The sequence below is a fragment of the Mirounga angustirostris genome, unplaced genomic scaffold, assembly GCF_029215605.1.
Source record: "Mirounga angustirostris isolate CCGP_5_RB_7025 unplaced genomic scaffold, mMirAng1.0.hap1 SCAF_6, whole genome shotgun sequence".
Classification (NCBI taxonomy): Eukaryota; Metazoa; Chordata; class Mammalia; order Carnivora; family Phocidae; genus Mirounga; species Mirounga angustirostris.
In genome coordinates this window covers 1,034,719-1,053,614 of record NW_026991714.1, presented here as the reverse complement: position 1 = coordinate 1,053,614, position 18,896 = coordinate 1,034,719, and the positions used below count along the sequence as shown (strand labels likewise).

The window sequence follows — 18,896 nt, the reverse complement described above, 5'->3', positions numbered from 1 at the left end:
TGACCTAGGTAGGTGATGCTCACGCCCCCGTTGTAGGTCACGGGGTCCCGTCCCCGTCACTGCCGTGCACCCACAGCCTCACTGTGACGAGGGAACGCCCCGCTCCAGGTCACAGAATGCTGTCTTGGTCATGGGGCCAGCATGTGGAGATGGGCCATGGGAGGCTAGAGCTGGGGGGCAGCACTCCCCACCCCAACGCACACGCACACGGCTGGTCTGTTCCGGGGGTGGGGGGGCCTGGGGGCAGGCCCACTGGACTCTGCCGCCCGGCCCTGCTTGGCCTCCCAGGCTCTGGCCTGGACCCTTCCCATTTAAGCGCTTGGCTTATCTGCCTTTTCTGCTGAGCTCAGAGCTGGGCTCCAGGGGTGAGGGGCAACTTGGGGGAATCACTCGAGTCAGGGGTGTCTCAGGCCTTCTGCTCTCAATGGAAAAATTCTGCTTTCTTTGGCCGTCCCCACTTCCCCTCTGTCCCCTGGTCTGCCCTTCTTCCCTCCCATCCCTGCTCCTCACTGTCCAGCCTCACTCCTTTCCGGGCTCCTGCACTGCCCCCTCCCCGGCACCCTCAGCCCCGCCTTCCATCGCCAGTGCCCCCGCCGGCCCTTACCACCCCTGTCTCTCCCTGCCATCCCAGACCCGTCTCTCGTCTAGTCTCTCGCTACTGCCTCCTAGTCCCGCCCATCCTAGGGGGTGGGGGGTGCTCGGTGAGAATGTTGGGGCCAGACGTTGGGCCTCTACGACCCCCACGAGCTCCTTGAAGATCAAAGTGCGTATTCCTCTGAGAACTTCTCCCAGCGCCCCCTGTGGGCCCGTCGCTGGCCTGCCTGGCTGGTGCCATGGGAACCTCCCAGGGCCACCCCGATGCAGGGATGTCCCCCCATCTGGGCTTGTTCTGGACAACAGGTGTTCCTGGTCCCTTCACGCGTCACAGGCTCACAGCGGGTCAGGTAGGGACCCTGCAGGGTGGGGGTTGGGCTGCGTGGCCCTAAACCCAGACAACAGGTCCCTCCCTCCCCCCCTCCCACTTGACCACTCAGCTGTCTGAGCCACAGAAGCCCCTTGTCACCCACTCTTACGGAGTTGTCTGAGTTCTCCACCCCTCACCTCGTGGAAGGTTGGGGCCCTTCTCCTTGGTAAGCTTTGGCTTCCAGAAGAGGCCCTGCCCCATTCACCCGCCAGTTCTTTCTTCTGGGCCACATGGAGGCCCAGCCCAGGTCTCTCCTACCTAGACCTTTGGTCTGAGCAGGCTCTGAGGTCAGAAAACCCAGTCTCAGGCCCCACCACTGCCCACCTGTGGGCCTCAGGCGAGGTGCTCCTCCTTGCTTTTGGGCTCAGCTTTCCCATCAGTAAAGTGGAGACTGTAAGCAACCCCCCAGAGGTTGTCGTGAGGGTGAAATCAGTCACTGTAGGACAAATGGAAAAGCTGTACAAACAGTAGTTGTCACAAAGAGTAGTTTTCTTAGTTTACCTAAGCTCTAAGGGGGGAGCTGGGGCCTCTGTGAGCCTCGGATGCAGGAGGAGAGGGTGCTGGTTCCCAAACCATGTGTTAGGGGCTGGCAGGGGAAGGAGCTAACTTGCATTTAAATCTGGGCTGGGTGCCGTGCAGACCGCAGTCCTTGCCCCTGAGGCTGCCTGGATTGGTCTAACAAGCAGAATTTTACCAGTCCTTTCTCAATGGTGCCAGGGAGGACACAGCCTGGCGGGTCAAGAGGAACTGTGAAGGATAATAGGATTTGTGACGGGAGGGTCTTCAGCCTGGGCAGAGGTGACGCTTGAGGGAGGGGAATAGCCCTGCGGCCATGGCCAGGCCAGATGGTTAAGGGGACGGTTCAGGATTCTCCCACAGCCCACCTGCAAGGCTCCGGAGGAGCTTTGCAGGGGGCAAGGGGGAGGGTGCCATCAAGGGCATTGGGGGCAGGGCACCTGTATGAAGGAAGGTGCACACAGGTGCTGTGTCGTTGGCAGCCCGGAGGAAGGGACCAGCTGTGAAACTGGGGTAGTTAGTAGGTGTTGGCCAACAGCCCAGGGGAGGGGTACCGCGGGCCTGACTTGGAGCATGCGTTAGAGTGGCCCAGCCTCGGATGGGCCTAGGCCGGGGGTCGGGGGGTCAAAAACTCCTGCTTCCCAGCCCTGGGACAGGTGGGTGACCACGTCCCCCTGCAGTGCCTCGAAAGGAAGATCTGGTGTCGCAGGGCTGGGGTGGAGAGGGGGACGCAGCTGGGCTGGACTTTGCAGGATATGGGAGAGGGAGAGAGCCAGCCTCCCAGTAGCTCACCCACTACTCCAGACACGTGTGTGTCCCCTCTCCCCATTCCCTCCAAGGCAGGGCCCCTCCGGAGAGGTTCTGACCACCGCTGACACTTAATCTTACTGAGCCTGAGGGGAGCGACCTGTCCACTGAAGTTGTCGCTGAGACCCTGTCCACAGTCAGAGGGACGCCCATCAGCAGGAACCAAAGGCAGGTGCTGTGGAGAGAAAGCATCAGCCCCCTTTGGGAGGCCCGGCACCTGTGGGCCCCATAGACCTGCCATGCTTGCTGATCTAGAAGGCAGCTCGGGCCCTCGCCGAGGCAGCCCATGGGAGAAACCGTGGCATGAGGCCTGCCTCTCTCATCCAGGTGGGCCAAAAACTGTCCAGGGTTCTTCTGTCCTGCTGAGAAGTAGGCCTTCGAGAAGGTAAGACCATCAGTAACCGTTCACAGATGAGGAGACCGGGAGAGGAGATGGCTTGCCTGAGGGACCTGTCATAGCTGGACTGGGACAGGGAGGAAGACTGACCCCAGGCAGGCCCAGGACACCAGTGGGCTCTTGAAATGTCAGTAGTGCTATTCTCCCCACTCCTCCCAGGCTGCCCTGGCTTGGAAGCGACTGAGCTCCCACCTGTGTGTCTCCATCAGGGCCGCGCCCTCCCCCTCCCCAGGCTCTTCCTCAGTGGCCACCTGCTGCCACCAGGAGGCCCCGCTTGTGGGCAGGGGAAGCCTAGTCCTAGGAGAGCCCTTCATGGGCATCACGCCCACCTCTTTTGTTCAGAGGTGAGTGAGAACTGAGGCCCAGAGAGGGAAGTGACTTGCCCGAGGTCACAATGCTTGCTAGGGGCAGGGTGGGGACCAGAGCCCTTGGCTGCTGACCCCGAGTCCCCTCCCTGTTCTTTCTCCCTTCCCCCCTGTCTCCACATTTTCAAGCTTGGAACTCAGGCTCTCAGGTGAGCTCTGGAGGAGCTGGTTCTTCCTCGTGGGGCTCTTGAACTTTGACCTCACTCATGGCTCCTTGTGCAGAGACATCTGGCCACACGGAGGGGCAGCGGCTGGACAGACAGGAGGCTGGACCTGCAGGGGGCTGGGCTGGGAGGGAGGGGCCCTTGGGAGCTGCCCCTGGGACCTGAGCAACTGGGTTTGGGGTTATGAGGGCTCAGCCTTGAGGATGCCCACAAGGGGCCCTTCTGGCTTCCAGACTGGCCCCAAAGAGCCACCCCCCTCTGCTTATTTGTGTCCATAGGGTGTGCACCCAGCAGGTCACCGCTGTGCTTGGGAAGCGAGAGTGCGGTGCTAGGGAGAAGCACAGGGAAGCAGCTCCGGGCAGCCTGTCGAGGCTGGGAAAGCGGTCTTGCTGCAGCCAGGCAGACCCAGCTGCTCCGCTCCCAGTTCCTGACTCTGAGGCGTCTGTCCGCCTCCTTTAATACAATAAAACCAATCCCTGTCAGTAAAACACCACGGAGTGAAATCAATAAATTACTCTTCCAGTGGCAGGTGGATGTGGGTCAGTTCCCCAGCTCCAAATCAGCGCACAATCATCAACACAACAAAAATAGTTCTCTAAAGCATGAATCTTTATTTAAAAAAATCTGGTTCGGGGCGCCTGGGTGGCTCAGTTGGTGAAGCGTCTGCCTTCGGCTCCGGTCACGATCCCAGGACCCTGGGATCCAGTCAGGCTCTGCGGAGAGCCTGCTCCTCCCTCTGCCTGCTGCTCCCCTGCCTGCTGCGCTCTCTCCCTGTCAAATAAATAAACAAAATCTAAAAAAAAGAAAAAAAGAAAAGGTCCGCCTTTTTAGGGAGGGGTTACTGCCAGGGGTACTTGTGTTCCTGAGTCCTGGGGCCACTTCTCTGTGGTGCGAGGTGGGCACTGGCTGCAAGCCTCGTCTTCTGGAATCCCTGAGGCAGCTCCCCGAGGCAGCTCCCCGAGGCAGCAACGCGGTCTGGAATCCCCGAGGCAGCGCGGTCTGGCGTCTCCCAAGAACTCCCGCCATGCCTTCCCGGCTCATCTGTGCTTCTGCCAGACAGTCCTGGCCCTCCCCTCTTTGCCGTCTCACCCTCAGCAGCATCCCAGCCTGCAGACCAGGCCTTGTACCCTAGAAGGAGGGCCTCACGTTTGTGCAGACCCATACAGCTTGCAGAGGCTTTTCACGCATACTAACTTATTTGAGTTCTTTTGGTGGTGGCAGGATGAGCAGATGTTGTCGAGCAGAGTTTCTTTTCTTTTCGATTTTTAAAAATTTATTTATTTGACAGACAGTGACACAGCGAGAGGGAACACAAGCAGGGGGAGTGGGAGGGGGAGAAGCAGGCTTCCCGGCGAGGAGGGAGCCCGATGCGGGGCTGGACCCCAGGACCCTGGGATCATGACCTGAGCCGAAGGCAAACGCTTAATGACTCAGCCACCCAGGCGACCCGAGCACAGAGTTTCAAGGGCTAGCAGTGTCCCTGCGAGGGAAGCACGGCTCTGGGGAGTAGACCAGCGAGTGGCCTTGGAGAGCAGGGCGGCTGAATGGGTGACCCTGCAGGCTGAATGGCTTCAGGTGGCGACAAGGCCCAGGGTGTCCCTTGGGAGCTGGTGTCTGCGGAGGAGGAGGAACCCTCCGGCCACCTGAGATCAGGGGTCACCATGCAGGCAATGAGGCCTCGGAGAGTGGTGATGGGAGCCGGCGGCCAAGCTGCGGTGAAAGGGAGCAAGTCTCGGGATTGCTGGCTGTCAGCACTGCCGAGGGAAAAGGCTGCCCAGCCAGGTAGGTTAGGAGCCTTGCAGGAGCCCGAGTTTTCCAAGAGGCGAGGGGATAAAGGCCAGGAAGCCGAAATGCGAAGGAGGGAGACGGCAGACATGAAGTCTGTGCCGAGGTACGAGGGCTGGGGGCTGATAAGCCCGCCATTTGAGAGGGCAGTGGGGGGGACAGATTCACTTGAGGCAGCGGGCAGGAGGGGAACTTGAGAAGCGGTCAGGATATTTCTGATCATCACTGGGAATTCCCGGGAGCTCGTAACGGCGGGGATGGGAGAGGCGTGAGTGTGAAATTTGGGTCAAGTGAAGGACGGGACTGGGTGCGGGGGAGTCGCAGTCCTTGCTAGTGATGGAAGAGGGATTTGAGCTTTCCGTGGAGTCCCGCATAAGTGCTTACTGAGGGTGTGCTGGAAAATCGGATCCTGTGCTGCATTCTGAAACCACAGAGCGCTCAGAATGAAGAGCAACTCCACGTCTGGATGGTGCTGCAAGCTCACCTACTGTACCGGCAGCCTGGGGGGCGCGCGTTACCACGACGAACTCTGTGACTCGCTGGAGGTCCTGAGAAGCGTCCGGGCCGGATCAGAGCCCCACTGCGGGCGGCCTTCTGAGCGCACGCTGAACGCGGTGACTGCAGGGTTGCTTCAGAACCAAACCCAATGGGGCGCCTGGGTGGCTCCGTTGGTTGAGCGACTGCCTTGGGCTCAGGTCATGATCCTGGAGTCCCGGGATCCAGTCCCGCATCGGGCTCCCTGCTCGGCGGGGAGCCTGCTTCTCCCTCTGACCCTCCCCCCTCTCATGCTCTATCTCATTCTCTCTCAAATAAATAAATAAAATCTTAAAAAAAAAAAAAGAACCAAACCCAACACAGGGCCTTCCCGAAGCCCGTTCTTTCCGCACCTGGCCGTGCCCCGCTCTGCTTGGCTTCCGGTGCTCGGGAGTCTGCGGGTCTCCGCAGCAGGTGCCCACGCCGGCCCTCCTCGCTGACGGACTTCGCGGCTCGCAGCAGCGGGCAGCTCGGACACGCAGGCCCCCGAGGCCGGGCGAGCGCGACGGCGCTCACTGCTGCGGGCTTTCGGGCGGCGCACGGACCCCCGCGTCGCCCGGCTGCGGGCCGGACTCGGGGTGACACGCGGTCGTCCGGTCCCGGCTGGCTCCCCAGCCCCTTCAGCGCGCCGGGCCGGCCAGGCCGCGCACCCGCCCTCCGCGGCTCCCGCGCCCGCAAACCCGCGCGGCGCCCCCCGCGTGACGTCACGGGCACGCCCCCGGCGCCCCGCCTCTGGCCCCTGCGGAAGGACCCACGTTCCCCGCGGGGCACCGACGGGGGCGCTCCAGCACGTGCGCCTCAGTGCGCGCACGAGGAGGCAGCCTTGAAGGCCTGTCCAGCGTCATCTCGTTTGCTCTTTCCCCCTAATGTGTGCAGGGTTGTGTGGAGCGCAACGTGAGGCTCACCTCGGGGCACTTCGAGACGTCACCCCCTAGAAGGAGAATGGTTGTGTCCGGGTGACGTCAGGCTCTGGGCGGGGCCGGGCCGCTCCAAGGAGCCCCGTAGGGGAGCGTCCTTCGGGCGGAGCCACGCCTTCCGTCGGCGTCCCGCCTGCCGTCGGCGTGCGGCGGCAGGGGGCGTGTCCGCGGGCGGCCCTGTCTGCGGCTGCGCGGGCGCTGACCCGGGTCCCAGCCCCGGAGACCTCCTGGACGGCGGCGGGGAGGTGGCCGCATGGCTCCGCAGGGAGACGTCCCGCGCCTGGTGCTGCTGGTCAGCGGGAAGAGGAAGTCCGGGAAGGACTTCGTGGCCGAGGCGCTGCGGAGCAGGTCTCCGCGGGGCGGGGCGGAGGGGCGCCAGGTGGCGCGAGGGCTGGGCTCGGGGTGGTGTCCGCGGGCGTCCCGGACCAGGTGACAGCTGCGGAGGCGGCCGCCGGGTGGCCGGGCTTCTTGGAGCCTGCAGGGCGGGAGCCCATCAGACCCCAGGACCCCTTCGTTAGGCGCCGGGTTGGGGTACTAGGCAGTAGTAGAGGTCACAGAGGGATCCCCGGATCCAGGACTCAGATCATGCTTTCGTCTGGCTCCCAGGGGTGCGTCCCCTCTGCTCTAGCTCCTGGCCTCAGTGTTCTGTGTCAGCGAGGTGCTGTGGGTGGGAACAGTTCTGCTGAGGGGGCTGGACGAGGTCGTGGGGGGCCCGGGCAGAGGTCGTCTCGGGCTCCCGCCAGGGACCCACCCCCTTTCCCTTAGCTGCATTTCTCCTTGCACCCCACACAGGAGTCAAATAGTGGCCGGAAGCACACTCTGTGCAGTTGCACCCCTGGGGTTCGCAGCCTGACTCCCCACCTGCTCGTTTGTGATCTTGCAGGTTACCCATCGTCTTCTCATTTTTGTCATCTGTGAAATGGGGATCATACTAGGCTGCTTGTAAGGATTACAGGAGTAATGCATGTGAAGAGCTTAGAACAGTTGTTGGGTCTAGCAAAGACAGCGAAATGGTGGCTGTTAATTTGCATATTCACGTATTGGCGTCAGTACTCTTCAGTACTCCGCAGTGTTGCTTTGGGTGGGTCAGTTTTCACCCTCAGGTTCCTCCTCTGAACGGTGGACATAAGGGCGCCCGTCTTACTGGGTCAGTGTTGGAGAGAGTCTGTGTCAAGGGCAGGAGCTGTGTGTTACCCGGATCAAAATACAGCGCCCCACGGATGGCTGATGGAGTACACTGAACAAGGGAATGAATGAGTGATTTAGGTTGTGGTGACCACATCCGTGGAGACCGAGATACCCTGGCTGTGGGAGAACCAGCGGAAACCTCATCCAGGGAACATTGCCAGTGTCATCCTAACTTGTCTGACTTGTTAGTTTCAGGACTGTTGCACATTCCTGTTTCCTAATAATCCTGTAGGAGACAGAACAGAAAGTGCTATCCCCACTGTATGGGTGAGGAGTTAGGGTCAGGGAGGAGGAGATGTGACAAAGTTACAGAGATAGAGTAGCAGAAATGCGACTCTGGTTGGCTCAGTCAGGAGCGCATGTGACTCTGACTCTTTTTTTTTTTTTTTTAAAGATTTATTTATTTGCGAGAGAGAGAATGAGAGACAGAGAGCATGAGAGGGAGGAGGGTCAGAGGGAGAAACAGACTCCCCGCCGAGCAGGGAGCCCGATGCGGGACTCGATCCCGGGACTCCAGGATCATGACCTGAGCCGAAGGCAGTCGCTTAACCAACTGAGCCACCCAGGCACCCCGTGACTCTGACTCTTGATCTCAGGGTCATGAGTTCAAGCTCCATGGAGTCTACCGAAAAAAAACAAAAAGGAGGAAGGAGAAAGGAGAGGGGACCTCAATGCCCTGGACTGGTCAGGGGGCTGGAAACTAGGTTAACTGGGTCTGGCTCTCCCTGTCCTGCAGACTCGGCGCGGATCTGTGTGCCGTCCTCCGGCTCTCCAGTCCACTCAAGGAACGGTACGCTCAGGTAGGTCGTGGCTCTGTGGCATCTGGGGGTCGGAAGGAGCCAGCGCATGGGCCTCGGCTGCCGTGCTGGTTATCACGAGCAGGGTCCCTACAACCACTGTCGGCAGGGTGGTGGACAGCGCTCGATTTTTTGTGGCTTGACCGTTTGGGGGCATTTTCACCTTAAGCTTCCGGCCACCTCCCCAGAGTGTGTTCAGGAAAGCGTGTCCAGTAGGGGCCGGAGAAGTGAGTTGCCAGCTCTGAGGCTGGGTTATTAGTGAGGGTCTGGAATTCCTCTCTTAGACATTGAATCACCTGGGGCGTCAAGCAAGATGTAAAACCGGGCACAGAGAGCGCTGCATTTGTATAAAAATGGAGAAAAATCGTAAATATATTTGCTTCTATTTTCAGCCGTGTAACAGGTATTTATGGGGTGCTGGATCTGAGGAGCCAGGGCAGGATATGTAGAGGACTGTGTTGTTGGCTGCCTCCAGCAAGGGGGACAGTGGCGGAGAGAGATCTTTCACTGTAAACAAATCTGTATCTTGTGAATTTTGAACCATGTGGATTAAAAAAAAAAGAGGGTCATAAAAAAATAAACGGGACCTCTTAGAGCCTTGGCAAAGCCTTGGTTCAGACAGGGAGCCCTGAGGGTGAGACCAGCTTCCCAGACTGTGAGGAGCATTCGTTGCTTACATTTCTGCCCTTGACTTCTGGGTGCTTCCGTCCAGGGACCTGTGCTCACAGCCCCCTGGTCAGGTGGCCTGAGTCTGGCCTTCTGGGGCCACGCAAAATGAATGTCTTCCTTTTTCCATGCATCAGTCCCCTATCCATGGGCAGTATCCTCCTGTACCATTTGATCTTCTCCCACCAGCTAAACAGACCCATTTGTAGGATGGCAGCCTGGGGGACGGGTCCTGGGGAGAACAGGTGCAGGGGTTTTACAGCTTTTTTAGTGGGAACCTTTTCCAAATGAAGTTGGATGAAGAAGTTCCTTGTATCCAGCAGACAGACCAGGAGGGATTCTGATGGGGGGGGAGGGGGAGGAGGGCAGAGGGTGGAGGAGATGGGGCTCAGCCTACCCACTGGGACCTGGGCACTTCGGAGAACCCCAGGGCTCCAAGGAGCAGTTTGAAAACCACTGATCTACTTCCAGAGTTCCCAAATTAGCCCCTGGTCCAGACCTATGAGCCAGGCTGGCATGGGGGTTGGGGTGGGGGTGTGGGCAGGAGTTTTGCATTTTTTTAGAAAGTTTTATTTATTTGAGATAGAGTGAGAGAGAGAGTGAGCACAAGGGGGGTGCCGAGGGAGAGAGAGAAGCAGGCTTCTCGCTGAGCAGGGAGCCTGATGCGGGACCCTGGGATCATGACCTGAGCCGAAGGCAGATGCTTCACCACCCAGGTGCCCCAGGAGTTTGCTTTTTTTTTTTTTTTAAGATTTTATTTATTTGACAGAGAGAGACACAGCGAGAGAGGGAACACAAGCAGGGGGAGTGGGAGAGGGAGAAGCAGGCCTCCCGCGGAGCAGGGAGCCCAATGTGGGGCTCGATCCCAGGACCCTGAGATCATGACCTGAGCCGAAGGCAAACCGCTTAACGACTGAGCCACCCAGGTGCCCCGAGTTTGCATTTTTAAAACCTCAGTAGGTAACCCATAGGCCAGCCTACCCTTACGTCTCCCACTCCCATTAGAAAACAAATCCGAGGCGCCTCTCTGGCTTAGTGGGTGGAGCCTGCGACTCTTGATCTCGGGGTTGTGAGTTCAAGTGCCACGTTGGGTGTGGAGCCTACTTAAAAAAAAAAAAACACACAAACACAACAAAAACCACCCAGAATGAATGTTAGTGCATTGTTTTTTTAAGTCACAAAGGGAACTATAATTGAAAAGCAGAACGGAAGGCTTCTGGTGGCTGCTGTTCCCGTGCTCAAGAGTACACGGGGAGTGAGTCACCAACAGGAGGTGGCTGCTGGCCTCACCTTGGAGCAGGGCACAGGAAGGTGACTGACCTGCGGGGCCGCGGCCCTTCAGTTTGCAGACGAAGAAACTGAGTCCGTCCGAGAAGGTCTGCAGTGAGTTAGCAGAGGAGCTGGAAGCTGCCCTGAGTGACAAGTTTCAGACCCCTTCCTGCCCCGGAGGCCCCTGGGAGGACCCCTCCTGTCCCCCGTGTCCCTGGGGAAGCGAAGGCGAGCCAGGATGGTCCGAGCGGCCCCTCCTGCTCCGGGAGTGCCTGGAGCCAGATGGAGGAGCTGGGAACTTGGGGGTGGGGGGGAGGAGGGAGACCGGGAAGCCTGGGGCAGACAGTGCCGGAGGGGCTGGGGAGGTCGTGGCATGCGCTGTTTTCAAGTTTCTCCCTTTGGTTGAAGGCTAAGCCTGTGCCCAAGGGATGCAGACTAATTTCAGGATTAGTGTAAGCCAGAAATAATTGTGGAGGTAAGCTGTTGCAAAAGAGAAAAAGCACATCATGCATTTTAAAGACACACCGAAACAATTTCTGGATTACCCCGGGCTTTTCTTCCTTCTGCTGCTGTTTGGGATTTCTTCATTTCTAGCGCCCTCCGAGTCTAGGTGGCAGCCTCCTCGTCCTTGCACCGTCCCCGCAGGGGTGGTGGGGTGGTGGGGTGGGGGCGGGGGGGGACGGCCTTTCCCCTGTTTCAGGAGAGACCGGTGAGGTGGAGGCTGCTATGCGGGCCCTGTGCTTTGGGCAGGAGCACGGCCTGGACTTCCAGAGACTCCTGGGCGCCAGCGTTTACAAGGAGGCCTATCGGAGGGACATGATCCGCTGGGGGGAGGAGAAGCGCCAGGCCGACCCAGGCTTCTTCTGCAGGAAGGTCGTGGAGGGCGTCTCTCAGCCCGTCTGGGTGAGTGGGCTCGGGGGCGGCCTTTGGACACTCGCCTTCTCCATCCGTGTCTTCACTGGCTTCCCCTCCTGCGGAGTGTCACCAACAGTCTTAGCTCCTGCCCTGGCTTCTGTCCTCGTCCCCTACAGCCCCCTCACCACCCAGCAGCCAGAATGGCCGCTTAGGAACAATCCAAGACAGGTCACTGCTCTGTTGAGAACCTTTGTCTGTCGTTCTGTTGAACCACCTTGAAATCGTAACGCTACTTCTAGGCCTTGAATGATCGGGTCCTGCTGCCCGGTTAGCCTCCCTACTCCTTACACTGTGGCTGCATCGGCCTTCTCTCTGTTCCTTAAGTCAAGCTCCTTCTGGAGTCAGGGCCTTCGTGGGTGTTCTGCCTGTTGGAGAAGCCCCTTCTTTGCCTCTTCACTGGGTTCACTCTAGCCCAACTGCCATGCCGCCTCCACCAGGAAGCCTTCCCTGATACCCAAGCCTTAAGTGATGCCTCCTGTCCGGTGCTCCCATAGCAAGCACCTCACCCCTTTCTGACCTCGTTCTGGCAGCCGGGATTCTCTCCGTGTACCTGGCCCGGCTCCCGAAGATCTGGGGGGTACATCAATGCAAACATAAAATGAAGTACCTGCTCTCTGGGCACTTACATTATGACACGGGCTGGAGGGGGTTAGGCCCCCAACCAACATAGAATGCCTCAGGTGGGGATAAATCCTAAGGAGCAAAACTGAGCAGGCCAGGGCTCTGAGGAGGCTTTCCCTGACCTGGCATTGAGCAGGGCCTGCAGGAGGCCAGGGACTCGGCCAAGTGGGTATTCGGCGGGGCCGGGGGCGGGGGGCGGGCAAGTGGCAGGAGGTGAGGCTGACTCGCAGGTGCCTTGGAAGAGTGGGGCTGGGGTTCCCGAGCCACCCGAGGAGGAGAGGCGTGGCTTCTGCGAGGGCCAGGAGAGGAAGTGGAGGCCAGGGCGCGGGTCTTTCCGCACGTGCTCAGACGGTGCTCGGCTGCGGGGACGAGGCGGGCTCCACGCTGGCTGCAGGGGGTGGTGGAGTTCGGTGTCGCTGGTGCTGAGCTGGTGACGCTCGCTGCCGAGCACCGAGTGCACTGCTGGGCCGGAAGCTGCCCGGTTGGCGCCTGGGCTCCGAGGGCGTGAGCACCGGGTCTGCGCTGCTCCCCGCACCGGCCGAGCGCCCGCGCACAGCTGTTCACTGGGACACGAGTGTGGAAGTTGCGGAGTGGATGTGTGAGCGTCACCAACAGCCGCCGGCCTCTTCATTCGCTGGTCCGCGGACTCCGGGAGGGCGGCCACCCACCACGAACAACCTAATAGATGGTGACGATTTCAGGGTCCTTACTGCTTAGAGGAAGGTGCACGGCGTGTCTGGCCTGGGGCAGGGGGGGCAGGAAGGGAGCCAGGGTGGTAGGAAGCCTCCCGTACGAGGGACACTGGGGCAGAGATGTCGCCCGTGAGGGAGCCTGGCCTGCACTTGTCCGGGCAGAGGGGGCCGCGTGCGTCCCCGAGGAGGACGTGGTTGGCGTGTCTGGGGACAGGAGACCAGCTGGTGCGGTGGAGGGAATGCGGGAACATGATGGAAGTAGGTGCCAGATCGTGTAGGGCCTTGAAGCTGGGCATAGGCTTTGGATTTTCTTAGAATGATGGGAGGCCTCTGAGAAGTTTAGGGCAGTGACCTGACAAAATCAGACTTCGGTTTTAGAAAGCACTAGGGAGCAGGGCCCAGTTAGAGCATCTTTGTTTCTGGCCTCAGTCTGTTCATCTGTAAAACAAGTGTGTTGGACCCGCTGATCCGACCTCCAAGCCTGAGGCCTCTCCTTCAGCTCAGCAGTGGCCCCAGAACGTGGCGTGTCCACGGCGGAGCCATGTGGGCAGCACAGGCTGCGGCGACCGGGAGGGCGGCCTGCATGGGGGGCAGTGGGTGACCACGGGGGAAGGGCGACATCTGTCTGGGCTCGCGAGCCCCTCCCAACCCTGTGCACCTGCTTGTGTGGAGGCGGCCCGGGTCTCCCACCGCTCCCAGGGCCCTGTGCCTCTGCCCTGTGTCCTGCTGGTCACCTGCCTGCGCTCTTCCCGCAGCTGGTGAGTGACACTCGGAGGGCGTCAGACATCCAGTGGTTTCGGGAGGCCTACGGGGCTGTGACACAGACGGTGCGTGTGGTGGCTTTGGAGCAGAGCCGACAGCAGCGGGGCTGGGTGTTTACTGCAGGTGAGCCGTGTGCAGCGTTTGTCCCCGGCCCCCCGGCCCCCCGGCCCCGCGCTCCGGTCTGCTCTCTTCCTGGCAGGCTGTGGGGGGCTGAGTGAGGGACTACAGAAGGGGAACTGGGGCCTGGGGCTCAGGACTGACCCCAGATTAGAGACTGGAGCGGGGTGGGGGAGGGTGTCCCCATGACCTTGGCCTGGTGCCCCTGTTGGGCGGTCCTCTCTAGGCCAGTGGGACCCGCCGCTGGGTCCTTCACCTCTGCTTTCCAGGTGTTTGATGAACAGCGTGTCTGTCGGGGGGCAGGCCTGGGCCCTGCCCTGTGGCTCCTCTCGTGCCCGAGGTCCTGGGACCCAGCGGGCGCCCCTCCATACTGCTGCCATGCCCTGGGTGTCCACCACGGCCGGGCCTTTGCTGGCGCTTTTCGCACGATCACACTCTACAGTGTGTAAACCTGCCCGGCAGACGCCTCCCCAGACGACTGAATCGGAGGCTTCACGTGATGAAAGCCTCCTGCCCTGCTGGGTCGTCTGTGGTTTCAGAAGACCCATCTGCCCTCCGTGGCCAGTGGCCAGTGGCCAGTGCAGGGCAAAGTCCATGGACACTCTGGGGGCCTCCGCTGGTGGTGGGGTGGGTGCGGGTGGCTCTCCGGTGGCAGAGGGGAGGCCAGGAGGGGCGACTCCGTCTGGGCCAGCAGGCCTCCACACCCGGCGTCCGCCCGCATGGCTGGGGCCCGACCTCACCATGCCTCTTGCACAGGGGTGGACGACGCTGAGTCAGAATGCGGCCTAGACAACTTTGGGGCCTTCGACTGGGTCATTGAGAACCACGGGGACGAGCGGCAACTGGAGGAACAGCTGGAGGACCTGGTGGCATTTGTCCACTCCAGACTCTAGCGCCAGGTCCCAGGAGCACCGGCCGCCTCGCCTCTGCTGGACGTGTGGTCCCGACGCTGGCTGAGGCGGGGAGCACACAGAGGGCCTAGGTTTCTGGGGGTCGGCAGATGGCAGACAAGTCAGGACGCCCCTGGGGGCCTCGTTTCTTTGTGCAGAGACCGCCCTACCGCTTCAGGAGGAGACGGAAGGGCAGGGGGCGTCCGCGGTGCTGGTCCGTCAGCCTGCGCAGCCCGGCTTCCCTGTGTGGACGCCCTCAGCCCAGGGCTCCCCAGCGTGGGTACTAATAAATCGTCTCAGAGCACACGCTCAGCTGGACGTCTCTCATTGCCTGGACGCCAGCACAGCTGGTGTGGGGTCCGAAGGGCCGGGGGCTGCCCTGGTGGCTGTGGGCCCTGCTCTGTCTCCCTCCTGGGCTGCCACGTCCTGCAGAGGCTGGTTTGCGCCACGCGGGAAGAGGGCCTGTTTGCGTGGGGGGCAGGATTGGGGTCTGAGGTTCTCATCTTCTGGGATGGCCCCATGAGAGGCTCCAGGTGCCACAGAAAGTCCCACCGGCAATTACCCAGGGGGACGGAGATCCACGGGCTCCTCATAACCGCTGTGTGGCCCTGGGTAGGTCACATCAGCACGTCGAGCCTCAGCGTGCCCACATGGGGTTTTGGACTTGACCTGTTTCATTTCATTTCATTTCATTTTATTATTTTAAAAAGATTTTATTTACTTATTTGAGAGAGTGAGCGAAAGAGAGAGGGAACAAGCAGGGGGAGCAGCAGAGGGAGAGGGAGAAGCAGGCTTCCTGTTGAGCAGGGAGCCTGATGCAGGACTCGATCCCAGGACGCTGGGATCACGACCTGAGCCGAAGGCAGACGCTTAACCACTGAGCCACCCAGGCGCCCCTTCACCTGCTATTATTATTTTTAAAGATTTTATTTATTTATTTGACAGAGAGAGACACAGCAAGAGAGGGAACGCAAGCAGGGGGAGCGGGAGAGGGAGAAGCAGGCTTCCCACGGAGCAGGGAGCCCGATGCGGGGCTCGATCCCAGGACCCCGGGATCACGACCTGAGCTGAAGGCAGACACTCAACGACTGAGCCACCCAGGCGCCCCTAAAAGCACTTTTCGGATTAATGAAGAAGAAAAGAATGGCTCAGAGAGGACTGCCTGGGCTTGGAGTGCTGAGGTGTGGGCTCAGCAGCTGCGAGCCGGGTGAGAGTGTAACGACCTGTGTCTTCAGGGTCGCTGTTTGCCGCTCAGACGTGGGGTTCTCCTTCCCACTGAACCGGGAGCAACCCGAGGGCCCCGGGACGGCAGAGCCAGCAAAGGGGCAGCGTGTGTGCCCGGAAGCCCGTGTGTCTCCATCCTCCCTGGCGCATGTCCTCCAGGGTCAGGGATGCAGGTCCCTCCTCGGCCCGGAGGGCGGCCGTCCCTGCCTGCACATGAGATTCAGAGCTCGGGGCGGGTGTGAGCCGAGGGAGGGATCGCTCATGGTTCCTCCTCCCAGCTTGGCGGCGTGGGATCCACACACACTGTGTATGGCGATTGGATGCACGTCTGTGTTGTGAGATCACAAGTAGGGTTAGGTGGCACTCCGTTCACCGCACATCATTGTCGTGCAAGCGTGTCAACCACGTTTTCTTTCTTTTTTTTAAAAGATTTTATTTGAGAGAGTGCGAGAGAGAGAGTGAGCAAGGTGAGGAGCAGAGGGAGAAGGAGACTCCCTACTGAGCAGGGAGCCGGACGTGGGGCTCAATCCCAGCACTCCGGGATCACGACCTGAGCCGAAGGCAGCCACCCAACTGGCTGAGCCACCCAGGTGCCCCTAAACCACGTTTTCTTATCTGTTCATGTCTGTGGACATTTCGCTGTCTCCATGTCTCGGCTGCTGTGAAGGTGGGGGTGCAGCTGTGTCCTCGGTGTAGGGCTTTCCTTTCCTGCAGACACGTGTCCAGCAGTGGGGTTGCTGGGTGATCACCGAGGGATACTTAAGTCTGACATCAAGGAGGCAGGGACGGAGCAGGGAAGGGGAGGTGGGGCTGGCGGGCCTGACACGTCCCCGCCCTGGGAGCGCTGGGCTCCGGGCTCCGGGGAGGTTTGGAAGGCCAGCGGGTCCATCCCTGCCTTTGACAGGCTGGCACTGATGCCTCCTAGAACGGGAGGCCCCAGTAGCTAAGCAGCCACTTCTGGATTTGAAGTTCCTCTGTACTTAAAAAAATTTGGTATTTGTCTAAATATCAAAATCAAGAATAAACCCAACTTTCAATTCTCTCTCTGATGATGAGAGCTTTAGCTGCTTTTATTTCTAGGCATCCTCCCCATCTGCTGGTCTTTGCTGACTTTGTGGTTACGGAATCACGGTGCTGCTGTGAAGTTTTTATGTCACATGCTTATTATTTTAACAATGATTGGGCGCCTGGGTGGCTCAGTTGGTTAGGCAACTGCCTTCGGCTCAGGTCATGATCCTGGAGTCCCGGGATCGAGTCCCGCGTCGGGCTCCCTGCTCGGCAGGGAGTCTGCTTCTCCCTCTGCCCTTCCCCCCTCTCATGCTCTCTCTCTCTAATAAATAAATAAATAAATCTTAACAATGATTTGTAGCAGTAACATTCTCTTAAACGTTTATTCTGTTCCATTCCTAAGCAGCTTTATCGAGATAATTGGTATGTAGTAACTGTGCATAATTAAAGTGTACAGTCTGATAATTTTTGACCTCTGTATACACCAACAACAGTTGCCACGGTCATGGCGGACCCAGAGCCGTCACCTTTGTCCCCAGGCCACCACTGATCTGCTTTCTGTCTCGATAGATCAGTTTGCCTTTTCAGTAATTGAACATCAAGGACTCATACACTATAGGGGCGCCTGGGTGGCTCAGTTGTTGAGCGTCTGCCTTCGGCTCAGGTCATGATCCCAGGGTCCTGGGATCGAGCCCCACGTCGGGCTCCCTGCTCGGCAGGAAGCCTGCTTCTCCCTCTCCCACTCCCCCTGCTTGTGTTCCTTCTCTCGCTGTATCTCTCTGTCAAATAAATAAAGTCTTAAAAAAAAAAAGGAATCATATAGTATATATCTTTTTTTTGGTCTCATTTCTTTCACTGAGCATAGTTATTTTGAGATCCATCCACATTATTGCAGGTTTCAGTAGTTTATTCTCTCTTGTTGCCGGTTCGTGGTATGAATATCCTGCAGCTGATCTGTTCACCTGTCGATGAACATGTGGGTTGTTTCCCGTGTTCGGACGTGACCAATAAAGCAACTGTGAACGTTCATGTGCAGATTTTTGCGTGGACATGTGCTTTCGTTTCTGTGGGGTACGCACTTGTTTACGAAGTGGTCCCCAGGCACTGTGCCATGTGGCCGCCAGGGCCGAGCACGACCGGTTCCTCCCCATCCTCACCGACACTTGGTACGCTCAGTCGGATTGTAGCCATTCTGGTGGTGGTAACTATGGCATTTTATTTGCAGTCCCCTGATTAGTCTGACACAAACCCCACATTCAGTTTTGATCAAATCGAGCAGGGAACAGAGTGGGACATCCTCTGCCGGACAGAGCACATCTACAGAACCCCAGCGGCAGAGGGCCTGCTTGTGGTGCAGGACCGCGTGCCCCCTGCGGCCAAGGGGGAGGCCAGGGCGCCCACCTCAGGGTGCCGTAGGAAGAGGAAATAAGAGGCATCCGGATCGGGAGGGGAGAAGAAAAAACCACCTCTGTCCATAGAGGGTCATCTGTGTAGGGTCTCCAGGAAAGCTACCTGAGCCGATAGGTGAGTTCAGCAAGATTGCAGGGTACAAGGCTGCTTTGTAAAAACCAGCTGTATTATCTTTATTAGCAGTGAACAATCAAAAACAGAAATGAATAATGCAATTACAATAGCATAAAAATGTGAAATAGGGGTGAGTCTGATAAAAGACATGCACACGGGAAATGAGCGTTGCTGGGAGATTGAAGACCTACAGGGACAGATGATCCCTGTCGAGAGACAGGACTCAGTGGGGATACTCATTTTTATTGAGGTGTAATTACAGTGAAACGTACTGATCTTTTTAAAGATGATTTTTATCAGGGTGCTTGGGTGGCTCAGGCAGCTAAGCGTCCCGACTCTTTATTTCTGCTCAGGTCGTGATCTCAGGGTCGTGGGATCAAGGGGCTCCATGCTCAGGGTTCTTTCTCTCCCTCTGCCCCTCCCCACCCCTCATGTGCTCTCTTTCTCTCTGTCTTAAACAAAATAAGGATTATTTTTATTGAGGTATACCTGACACTCAGTGTTACATCAGCCCCACGAGTCTGTCGTTACCACAGGACGCTGCCCCTGCCTGCGCCCTGTGCCGTCTATCCCGGGCTCACTCATTCCAGGGCTGGGAGCCTGTGTCCGCCTGCTCCCCCAGGGTCCCCCTTCCCCATGTCCCCCTCCCACCATGGCCCCCTCCCTGCACATCACCACCCCCACTGGACTTCACCCCTCCCCGTCCCCCACCCCACAACCACCAGTTTGTTCCCTGCGTTTGTGGGTCTGTTTCTAACTTTTGTTTTGTTTCTC

At 59.0% G+C, this 18,896-nt stretch overlaps 1 protein-coding gene and 1 long non-coding RNA gene across 3 annotated transcripts; one reads left to right on the top strand and one right to left on the bottom strand.

The window, feature by feature from the left end:
- Positions 1 to 3,801: 3,801 nt before the first annotated feature.
- On the bottom strand, positions 3,802 to 6,504 carry LOC129045863 (uncharacterized). Its single transcript, XR_008506206.2, has 2 exons — positions 5,886 to 6,504; positions 3,802 to 3,984 (listed from the first exon to the last, which is right to left on the bottom strand). It is a non-coding gene; the product is annotated as an uncharacterized LOC129045863 (long non-coding RNA).
- Positions 6,505 to 6,606: 102 nt separating this feature from the next.
- Positions 6,607 to 17,625, top strand: PMVK (phosphomevalonate kinase). 2 transcript variants are annotated; one of them, XM_045876504.3, is made up of 5 exons: positions 6,607 to 6,797; positions 8,374 to 8,437; positions 11,120 to 11,272; positions 13,353 to 13,482; positions 14,233 to 17,625. In XM_045876504.3, the coding sequence occupies exons 1-5, from the start codon at positions 6,703 to 6,705 to the stop codon at positions 14,367 to 14,369; spliced, it is 579 nt and encodes a 192-aa protein (XP_045732460.1). In that variant the 5' UTR covers positions 6,607 to 6,702; the 3' UTR covers positions 14,370 to 17,625. The 2 variants fall into 2 exon arrangements, with proteins under 2 accessions (XP_045732460.1, XP_064449720.1); XM_064593650.1 differs by having other exon boundaries at positions 6,727 to 6,797; positions 11,070 to 11,272.
- Positions 17,626 to 18,896: the final 1,271 nt, after the last annotated feature.

Coding starts and splice junctions, on each gene's coding strand:
- PMVK (XM_045876504.3), top strand. CDS start 6,703: ATGGCTCCGCAGGGAGACGTCCCGCGCCTGGTGCTGCTGGTCAGCGGG. Junction 6,798..8,373: donor GCCGAGGCGCTGCGGAGCAG/GTCTCCGCGGGG, acceptor CCTGTCCTGCAG/ACTCGGCGCGGATCTGTGTG. Junction 11,273..13,352: donor GCGTCTCTCAGCCCGTCTGG/GTGAGTGGGCTC, acceptor CTCTTCCCGCAG/CTGGTGAGTGACACTCGGAG.